This window comes from Capricornis sumatraensis, chromosome 3 (assembly GCF_032405125.1).
Source record: "Capricornis sumatraensis isolate serow.1 chromosome 3, serow.2, whole genome shotgun sequence".
Lineage (NCBI taxonomy): Eukaryota > Metazoa > Chordata > Mammalia > Artiodactyla > Bovidae > Capricornis > Capricornis sumatraensis.
The window spans coordinates 167,037,786-167,048,676 of NC_091071.1; the positions used below are offsets into that span (position 1 = coordinate 167,037,786).

General features: G+C 57.8%; 1 protein-coding gene across 1 annotated transcript in view; it reads left to right on the forward strand.

The window, feature by feature from the left end:
- SDC3 (syndecan 3) overlaps positions 1-10,384 on the forward strand; it is a 38,502-nt gene extending 28,118 nt beyond the window's left edge. The window contains exons 2-5 of the mRNA XM_068968507.1: positions 325-442; positions 2,236-2,849; positions 5,104-5,395; positions 6,342-10,384. Of these exons, the coding sequence (XP_068824608.1) occupies positions 325-442; positions 2,236-2,849; positions 5,104-5,395; positions 6,342-6,508 (1,191 nt within the window). The 3' untranslated portion in view covers positions 6,509-10,384. The remainder of the gene's footprint in view (positions 1-324; positions 443-2,235; positions 2,850-5,103; positions 5,396-6,341) is intronic.
- The last annotated feature ends 507 nt before the right edge of the window (positions 10,385-10,891 follow it).

Sequence of the window (10,891 nt, forward strand, 5' to 3'; positions counted from 1 at the left end):
ACATCACATGCTGTCTGGTGGCCTGGGGCAGTGGGGCTTCAGTCTTCTAGGCTGTGGAAGGGGGCAGATGTGGCTGCCCTATGCTGAGCACCTGCTGCTTTGAGGCGCGCTCAGCACATATTGGCACACTGCGTGCCCACAGCACCCTGACAAGGCAGGAAGTGGTGATCCGGCCTACCGCGGCTCTCTTTTTGCCTCTGGAGGCCACATCTGATGCTGTCCCTCCACTGTCACTTCGCCTTGGAGAGTGCCGGTTGCTCCTCTGGGCGTTTCGAGGCCACTGGGCTCAGGTGCTGAGCCCTGTGCCCAACCTGCCCTCCTCAGGCCCAGCGCTGGCGCAGTGAGAACTTTGAGAGGCCCGTGGACCTCGAGGGCTCTGGGGATGACGACTCCTTCCCCGATGACGAGCTGGACGACCTCTACTCCGGGTCGGGCTCTGGCTGTAAGTATCCCCTTCCCTTTTCCTATATATCATGTCAACAGTACTAAGTCTCTCTCCAGTGCCCCATCCGAGGCTTTGATGGCAAGGAAGAGGAGCCTTCATAGGGTAGGCTCCCTTAAACGTGGGCTGGGGGAGGGAGAGGTCATTGAGGGGCAGCTCCTGGACCTTAAGCACGTAAAGGGCAGGCCGTCCTCCCCCGGGGTGGAACCGGGGCCTTAAGGAGCCCAGCACTCCCAGTTTCTCTGTCTCTGCGTCTCTGTTTGCACTGTTTGGGTCTCCCTGCAGACCTCCAGCCTCTGTCAAGGAACACAGACACTTCTCAGTAACCCAGGTTTCATACTGTCGTGACCACTTGGAGGAACTTGGTGGTCAACTTTTAAGGTGCAGTGAGCAGAGACCATTTGATTGGCTCAACTTGGGTCAGGTGGCCCCCCTCTGTCCAATCAGCGGTGGCCAAGGGCGGGGTCAGGACAGTGACAGAAAAACAGGCGGGGCTTCCAGTGGTGCCTGAGACAAACCAGTTCCATGGTCCCGCCCAGAAAGGCCCCATGAGATAAGCGAGGTACGCTAAGGTGGATCCCAGTTTCTCTACCTAATGGCTGTGCTGTCTTTGGCCATTTTCCCTCCCCCGAGTCTGTATTCTTATCTGTAAATGGTGATCAATTTGCCTTCTCGGAGCCTCTGGGGGCTCTTCCCAGGTGGCAAGTGGTTAAGAACCTACCTACCAATGCAGGAGACATTAAGAAGGGCTGGTTTGACCCCTGGATGGGGAAGGTTCCCCGGAAGAGGGCACGGCAACCCCCTTCAGCATTCTTGCCTGGAGAAGCCCATGGACAGAGGAGCCTCGCAGGCTACAGTCCATGGGGTCGCAGAGTCAGACAGGACTGAAGCGACTTGGCACCCGCTCACACACGCCGAGCTTCTGGAAGGCTTCCGTTTAAGAGTCAGGGCCTGGCACAGAGATGAAGCTCTGCAACTGGTAGTAAAAAGGGGTGTGTTGAGATTGGGGCCCTGGAGGGGGCAGGCTGAGTCTAATGGAATGGTGGGGGTCTGTGTGCTTTGGAGCTGGCCACCTACAGCCCCTCGCCTCTAGTCTCCTCACTTTAGCCCATTCCTTTAAGCCTCTCGTGAGTTATAAATCTTGTGAGAATCTTCATAAAATCCATCCTGATGGTGGGTGACATCTCTACTTCCACACCTCTCAGGCTCCTCCCCACTCCTCCTCTGCCTGGTTCAGTCCCCTCTGGGAGCTGGTATGGCTTATCTCTCTCCTTATTTTCTCCCAAGGCCCTGCCTTCACCTGTCTGGGTTTGGAGTCCAGATTGCTCAAGCAGGCTCTGTGGGAGGGGCTTGTTCTCCTTCTTGCTGTCTGCTTGTGCCTCTGGGGGTATTCATGTAGCTTGTATGCATGTCTGACTCTTCCCAGAATGCCACAGCCATCCTCCCCTCCCCTGCCTGCAACCTCTAGCAAGATTTGAAGCCAGTAGGGCCTGAGTTGCCACTGCCTAGATTCAGTCTGCTAGAAAAGCTCCAGACTAGGTGGGCTGGAATAGTCAGGGAAGACTTCCTGGAAGAGGTGGTCCCTTAGAATTTTTGGCTAGGCAGAGAGGCGTTGGGAAGCATCACTGGCCCCATCAGTCAGCTGGTAAGCTTTGACCAGACTGTGCCTTCCTCCTTTCCCTCCTCTTGTCTTGGGAAAATTACGCAAAGGGTGAGGGTTGGGAGCCTCCCATCTTGATGGCTGTTGCTTATCTGGGATCCTCATGCCTTCTCCCCCTTCCCCACGCCCTCAGACTTTGAGCAGGAGTCGGGCATTGAGACAGCCATGCGGTTCAGCCCAGATGTCGCCCTGGCAATGTCCACCACCCCCGCGGTGCTGCCCACCATGGACATCCAGCCTGTGGGCACCCCATTTGAAGAGCTCCCCTCTGAGCACCCCACCCCGGAGCCAGCCACCAGCCCCCCACTGGTGACAGAGGTGCCAGAAGAGCCCAGCCAGAGAGCCACCACCGTCTCCACCCCGACAGCTACCACCACTGCCACCGCCACAGGGCCCCCGACGGTGGCCACAGCGCCCGCCACCGTGGCCACCGCTGCGCCCAGCATCCCTGCGGTGCCCCCGTCCGTGGCCACCACCTCTGTCGTAAGGACCACCGGCGTACGGAGGCTTCTGCCTCTGCCACTGACCACAGCGGCCACAGCCCGGGCCGCCACCCCAGCGGCGCCCTCACCTCCCACCACGGTGGCTGTCTTGGACACAGAGGCCCCAACGCCCAGGCTGGTCAGCACAGCTACCTCCAGGCCAAGGGCCCTTCCCAGGCCGGCTACCACCCAGAAGCCTGATATCCCTGAGAAGAGCACCCTGCCCCTGGGGACCACCGCCCCTGGACCCACGGAGGTGGCTCAGGTGAGCCGGTGTGGAGAGGACAGGGAGTCACAGGGCAGAGGAGGGTGGGTCAGGGCTCAGGGGTGGGGGTGGGGGTGGAGGTGGGGGGAGGAGGATGGAGCTGGCCAGGGTGGAGATCTAGGAGGTTCTGGAGGTGAGCCAGACGGAGCGGGAGGGTGAGAGAGGTATGAGGCCAGGGCTGCGGGTAAGTCACAGGGTGAGCACAGAGGTCGAGATGGATGGGGATGGAAGAGGGACCGGGCCTGGGTCTTTAGATGTTAGATGAAGACATTAATGAGGAAGGAACTGGGAGAATGGGAGTGTTAAAAGGGGCAGGGGCCAAGGGCCTGTGTGTTCTGGTTGAAAGCACAGACTCCGGAGCCCTACAGCCAGGACTGGAATGCTTCTACCACCATGCGACTTCAGGAAGTCTCTGATCCTTTTTATACCTTCGTTTCCTTATCTGTGAAAAGGAGAAAAGAATGCAAATCGCAGGGTTGTGAGAGTTAACTTCCCCAACAGGGCCAAGGCTCTTAGAGCAGTGCCTGGCGATCCTAAACACGCAGAAAGTTTCACTTTGTTGTCGCCACCACCGTCATCATCGTTGTTGTTGTCCATCTGAGGGGGATTAAGAGCTGGGTGGTGGGAGAGGAACACTGCAGGCCATGTCCATGGAGGCTGCCTGGGTGGAGGCACAGCGCTAGGCGCTTAGCTGTGCCACCATCTCTTCGCCCTCTCATGCCTACCCCATGGGGGCGGGGAGGGGCATTGCCACCATCCTCCCTTAAGGTGGGGCCACCTTCCAAGTCTTCACAGGCAGCAGTGGCAGAGTCAGGATTTGAACCTGGCAGTCAGCTCTAGGGTGTGTATGTGTGTGTGGGGGGTGTTATGGATGGTGTGTATGTGTGTGTGTTTGGGGTGTTATGGATGGGGGCGGTGTTTCAGGGAAGAGGGTGAGGATACCAGGAATGCCAGGATGGGGACGGGATCAAGGAAGTGGGAGAAGTAGCCTGATCCTTGCTGCCGCTGCTGGGCAAGGAGTGGGTGTAGTGACATTGACTGGGGTGCTAAAGCCCTTTGCATCCGCCTCATCGAGGAGGACCGCCCAGGCTGTGGAGCTGCCTTTGGGTCAGCATCAGCCCGTCTGATCCCCAGCCAGCCCCAGCGGAACACAATCCCTGCTCCAGGCTCCTCTGAGCAGCTAGGGAAACCTGGTGTTTCACAGATGCTTGGCCAGGCAGGCTGGGGACGCAGTGCTGGGGCACGGAGAGCAGGTCGTTGGTGCAGCCTCTGGATATGTGCATGGCCTTTCCTGGGCCTGGACACTGGACCCACTGTCTCCATGTGCACCTGTGAAGCAGCTCCATCCTTGCTGCGATCCCAGCTCTAGTTGGGATCCTGCCTCCAGGTGCTGGCAGCCATCGAGATTTGTGGTGCTCTTGGACTGACCTTGGGGCTTCTCTTGTGGCTCAGCTGGTAAAGAATCTTCCTGCAATGTGGGAGACCTGTGTTTGATCTCTGGTTTCCCTTGTAGCTCAGTTGGTAAAGAATCTGCCTGCAGTGCAGGAGACCTGGGTTCAATCCCTGGGTCAGGAAGGAAATGGCAACCCACTCCAGTATCCTTGCCTGGAAAAGCTCATGGACAGAGGAGCCTGGTGGGCTGCAGTCCATGGGGTTGCAAAGAGTTGGATGTGACTGAGCAATTTACACTTACTTACTGGACTGACCTTCAGGCTAAGGGACTCAGCCTTGCCCCAGGCACATGGATTGAGGATCAGGCCCAAGTATTTAAAGTCTGCACCCAGCTGTCCCCAGACAACAGTCCCTGACCGTAATCTGCTAAGGATTATTACAAAGGCAGCTGGAGAAGGAAGGGATAGAGATGGGGTGGGGACCAGGATGTGGCCAGGATGAGAACAGAGGTAGTGTAGCGTAGTGGTTAGGGACACATATTCTGGGGTTGGACAGATCTGGATTTTAGTGCTGCTTGTACCACTTACTAGCTGTGTGTCCTTGGGCAAGTCATTTAACCTTTCTGAGCCTGTTTTCTACTCTGCAATGTAGGGGCGCTAATACCTTCTTAATGGGAATATTGTGAGGGGAAAAAGCCCATGATGTGCTTAGCACAGTGCCTGGCCCATGGTGAGTGCGTAGTGAGTGTCAGCCCTCCCAGGGAAGTGGAGTGGTGGCAGTGGGCTAGTGTGCATGTGTGTATGGCTGTCCTGTGGCGGGGGTTCTGGGCCTGGCTCCTGGGCTCATGCTGCCCTCCCTACAGACCCCAACTCCAGAGTCCTTCCTGACCACCATCCGGGATGAGCCAGAGATGCCAGTGAGCGGGGGACCCAGTGGGGACTTTGAGCTGTCAGAGGAAGAGACCACACAGCCAGACACAGCCAATGAGGTGGTGGCTGTGGGTGGGGCCGCAGCCAAGCCATCACCTCCGCCCGGGACACTGCCCAAGGGCGCCCGCCCAGGCCCTGGCCTCCTGGACAACGCCATCGACTCAGGCAGCTCGGCGGCTCAGCTGCCCCAGAAGAGCATCCTGGAGCGGAAGGAGGTGCTCGTAGGTGAGACTTGGGGCCTGGGAGGAGCCCAGAGTGGGCAGCTGGCGGGGCCTCAGTTTTCCCCCTAGGAACCCAGGAGGGAGGGTAGGGTGTGGGTTTACTAGGAGCCTGGTTTCCTAGGAAGGGAATGCTGGGGGTTTGGGGACCCCAGGACCCACCCTCTAGTTCTTCTTCTGACCCTTCTGATCCCAGAGTCTGGCCCTGACTTTGTCCTACCTCCCGCACTTTCCTTAGCACCCTCTGACCTCTTCTCAGACTCTGCCCTTGACCTCCCTGGGCCATGCTGGTTTACCTCTCCTGGACCTTATCCCCTGGATCCTAATCTAGGGCCCCATCCTAGGTTTGATCTGCTCCCACCCTTGGTACCAGCCCCGAGGACCTGCCCTTGGCCTTCTCTCCTGAAGAGTCTCTGGATTTGTGGTCCAAACCCTGTTCCCCACTTATGAGCAGCGTGGCCTTGGGCAGGTCCTTCACCTTCCCAGGCACGCTTTTTCCTCATCTGCAAAGTGGGTGTTATCATTTTGTTCTTAACCAGTCTCAGCGCATGTGTGTTCATGTTAACTGTTCCACAGTTGGGATGTGTCCTAGTTTAGATGGCAGAGTTTTTTCTTTCCTAAGGGTGTATAAAATACCGGAGCATCTTCTTATTGATGGCATCTTACATTTGATGAGGACCTTAGCACAGTACCTCCCTAGCAGCACTGTATGAAGATTCCACGTGTTCATATGATTAGAACAGTGCCAGGCTGAAGTGAGGAGTATCAGTGGCAGCCAGTGCTGGTGTTTTAGCATTGACTCCAGACTTCATTCTGACTCTAGTCTCAGGTTTGAGATTCCCAGTCCTTTCCCAACTCTTGCTTCTACCTGCAAGGACCCTCTGCCCTTTCCTCAGGCTCTAAGCATGTCTTGCCCTTCCTGTGGCCTTGACCTTTGCCCTCTTTCTCCACAGCTGTGATCGTGGGCGGGGTTGTAGGCGCCCTCTTTGCTGCCTTCCTGGTCACTCTGCTCATCTACCGCATGAAGAAGAAGGATGAGGGCAGCTACACGCTGGAGGAGCCCAAGCAGGCGAGCGTCACATACCAGAAGCCTGACAAGCAAGAGGAGTTCTACGCCTAGCGGAGCCAGAGTGCCTCCCTGTAGCCTCAGCGCCACCCCTATATCCAGTCCCTGGCCTGGCACCCCCAGCCCCGGCCTGGGACTGGGCCTAGGAGACATCCTGGCCCCACTTCATCTCTGCCACCCTCCCAAGGTCTGCCCAGACTGCCAGCTTCATGCAGCTCTTCCCCAAGGGACAGGGGGCACTGCCGTCTGCTCCAGACTGTGCCCTTATGAGCTCATCACTTGTTCCACATACTCCTCCCCCCACCACCAGCTTGGGGCTTTAGGACCTCACATCAGATGGACAGGAGGAAGGGAACTCCTGGTTGGCTGGTGGACAAAGGGGTGGGACTTCAGCCCCAACCTGGCCCCACAGGGCTGGCTGAGGTTTCCTTTTGGAGGCAGAGAGGCACTCCGGCTGGTTTCCAGGACAAGCATTTGGCAAGCCCAGCCCTTGAAATCACTGGGACACTGCACCCTGTTGCTTCTGTCCCAGGCTCACTCTCTGCCTGGGTGAGATGGTACCCCTCACCCACCAGCCTGTTTTGTCCTGGCCTCTCTGGGGTTGTGGGGTCATTTTCCCTCACCTCTGCTCAGTGCACATGCACCCACAGGCTTCACTTCCTTCCTGGTCTGCCCCAGCTTCCTGAGAGTGCTCTGGCAGCCACTGGTGAGGAGGGGTTTGCACCTCCTTCTTCCTAGTGGACTCTGCACAGACACCGTCTCTCACATGGTTACATGTATTGTCACACACACAGAAAAGCAAGCAATGACAAAATCACATGGGATCTTGACCACCTAACCAATCCAGATATGTCACAGACACACACATGCTTCCAAAGATGTTTATTCTCATATGTTTCTTATGTGCTCCCCGCCCCAAATGCTGATGACAGTGCAACTCACTAATCATCATAACCTAATGGTAACAGTGTGGCCTGCCTCTCTCTCTGCCATCCCGCCACCCCTACTCCTGCCCACTCACATACACTCTGACACCACACATGTTGCCTCCAGCTTTCAGGCTCACTGGGGAGGGTGCAATTAGGCCGAAACAATCAGCCCATATTGGGTCCCCAAGTTGCCCCGTCACGCTCAGCCTTCATGACCCCTTACCAACCACATTGCCACTGAACCCCAGTGAATCAGACGCAATCCCATGTGGGTGCACAATCTCACCCACACCCACACAGCCCTGCTGTCACGCTTGGACACTTGCCTTCCCTGGAATTAAGTGTAGTATGGGGGACATGGCCACAAGCCCCCTCAGGGCATTGCACACCCGCTGAGCCTGGCTTCACCCTACCTGCTCCCTCCCCTCTGAAGCCTGCAAAGGGCTTGGTTGGGGGGTAAGTTCCCCACTTGCTGAGGAAGGCAGGCTGGTTCCTGGAATTCAGTCTTGGGCTGGAGAGGGGGCATGGGTCTCCCAGGACCAAAAGCTCCTGGTGGGGAGGGGGCATGTGGTGAGGCTCCTGGTCTGCTTCCATCCTCTTCTTGCTCTGAGCTAGGGGGTCGACTCTGCCTCCCAGGACACAAGTCTCCAAAGTGCCTGTGAGGGTGGGCCTGGCGCCTGGGCCCTCTGCACCCTCTCCCTTTGGCCTCACCAGGCCCACCTCAGCCCCACCCCTGGGCCTTCTTGGGGACCTTCCGGTGGACCTGTGCCCATGCATTTGGCCAGACAACCTGATGTTTCTGCTGGCTGCAGCAGAAACAGTCCATCCAGACACTGTCCTTGGCTGAGGGCTGAGGACAGGCGGGGTTGGGGGTATCCCAGGCTCCAGCTCGCCTCCCTCTTCTTTGTTACCCTTCAAATGGGGCCACTTCTGTAGATATTTTAAACGTGGGGTCACACATCTCCCATGGGGGCTGTGCTTTGAGCGGGGTCTTGGAGCCAAGGGATGTGGTCTGAGTCGTAGGTGGCTGGGGCTCACCCCTCCACCCCTTGCCCACAACCCCGGTTAAAGTCAGAAAGCCGAGTTTTATTTCTGTTCCCTTTTGAAGACTTGCTGGCAGGAGGCTTCTGAAGGGTGAGGGCCGGGGGTGCCTGAGGCAGTGAGGGTGAGGTTCCAGGGAGCTCCTGCAGCCTGTCTTTTCCACCGTCTTCCCAGGCTGAGGCTCCATCTCTCAGACCTATAGGCCACCTTGGCAAGGCCTGGAGGCTTGTGAGGAACCCCCCTGGTCCGAGTCTTTGCGGGGCAGGAACAGAGGGAGGCATCCTAGGCTCACGATCTGGTGGAGGTGACCTGGCCTCAGTCGTTCCTGGAGCGGAAGGGTGGGGGGACGAGGGAGACCAAAGCCGGCCCCAGCCTCCCCTCCCTTTACCCTGCCCCTTGGCAGGCTGCTGTCTTGGGGCAGCAGCTCTGGTGAGAAGGCCCCTGGGCAGGCCAAGGCTGGGAAGCCAGGGAGCATGGAGGAGAGAGGACCTGGACCATCCAGGGATGGTGGGACCGGGATTGCAGGCCCAGCAGTGGGCGTGGCCTCTGCACAGCCCCTGGTGGGGGCAGGGTCCAGCACAGGATGGCTGAGCAGGGCCTGGGTTGACTGGAGTGGGCTCGGAGGGGCTGCATGGGTCCAGCCCGACCCCAGCAGGCCTGACTCCTCACCTTCTGTGGGCCAGCCTCTAACCTGGGGCCTGGGGCTTTGCCACCCGACACCCGATGCCTCTTTCTGCATCCTTAGCGTTGGAGAGAAGAGACTGAGGGCTTCATTCATTGAGCCCTGGCCCTGAGACAAATGTCCAGGCTTTATCTTCATGAAGTTTAAAAACAGTCCAAGTCCAGCACGGCAATCCAGGAGCAGGCCATGAAAAGGATGAGCTGGTTGTGAGTGCAGGCCTCACCCTGCCTGGACACAGGGTGTGATGCGTGCAGGGCCTGCCCGAATATGTCCCCAGGCGCCCTGGTGCTCCTGGGGAGGTGTCCTGCCGGGGCCTAGTGTTTCCAGGAAACACGGCCGATTCCAAAGGAAGAGAGGCTTGTGTGCTTGACAGCCTCTCTGGGGCCTCAGCTGCCAGAGAGGACAAGGCGGGCCGGGGTCAACCCCACCCGCAACTGTAACTTCTAGAGCCCAGGCTCTATCTCCCTAGGGGGTGAGAGGGGTACCTCCCCGGAAGGGTTGGTCCCCTCGATACGAAGCAGACGGGTGATCACTGGGGCCCAGGCCGGGCAGGTCGGTGGGCAGTGGCTTGGGGTGCTCAGGCCAGACCCACCTGGGGTTGGCAAAGCCATCTGTCCAGGCCTCCAGGCTGGGGCCCTGGGCACAGGGAGCAGACACACCTCTGCGTCACAGGGCAGAAGGGGCCACCACTTCCTTGACGCTCCTGAATTCCTTCTCCTGCCAGCCACTGCCCTGGACTTGCTTCCTCAGGCCTCCTGCCTGTAAATAGAAGTCCACAAACTGTGTACAGATTTACAGAGATGCTGAGGCTGGGCCCCAGAGTCGCCATCAAAGGGCTTGTGGCCCCAGCATCCCCCGGGTGCCTAGCAGGCAGCTCAGCGCGGTGGCCCCAGCGTGGTGAATGCATGTAAATATTTTTCGTAGGCAGTGTGGCTCCAGAGAGCCCCCTGAAGACTGTGTCCACCCCCCATCCCCCGCCTCCTACCATGTCCTTTCTCCTGTACAGATCCTCCAAGAACCCAGCCTGGGGTGGGGGGAATTTGTCCTTCCCTCCCCCAGGCCTTCTCTGCCCCTTCTCTTCCCCCTAACCTGTTTATTAACCATACCTGTCCCGAGTTCATGGCCAAAACTCAATAGGAAAAAGCGGTGGAAAAAGACTGGAAAAAGAAACCAAGGCACCTGCCCCACTGTGGGTGCTTTCCCCTGTCCCAGCCTTGTGAAGGAACTGTTTGTTTCCTTTTTTTTTTTTTTAACACTTCCCGTGCTGTGCCCATTTATAAGAGGAAATAAAATTAAGCTGAAATGATGCATTGTGGTCAGAGTGTGAGATAAGCATGGAGGTCATTTGGGGAGGGGCAGCCCGTGGCCCCACTTCGGTCTCAGCCACATCCCCCTTTAAAGGAGACTGAGAAGCAAGCAGAGAAAATTGACCAACAACCCCTCGTGGGAACCATTATGGTAACAGCTGCTCTAGCTTTAGAGTGTTCAGGAAACCACGGAGCTGACTGTGGCCAGGCTGAATGGGGGCTGCGGTTGGGCAGGGGCCAGGACGTGCTGGCGTTGGGGGCTCTGTGGTCCACCCCCAGGGGAAGGACTGGTTTCAGGCCACAAGGAGAGAAACCTGGAACTGCAGGGTATTGGAATCAGTCGGCTGAGGTGAGATGTCTAGGTTCTGAAGGGCCTGGTTTCAAACCCAGGTGACGTTTCCTAATTCTGACTTAGCCTGAGCCTTAGCTTGGCCTGGGCCTCAGTGTTCTCACTTGAGAAATGGGATAAACACTAATG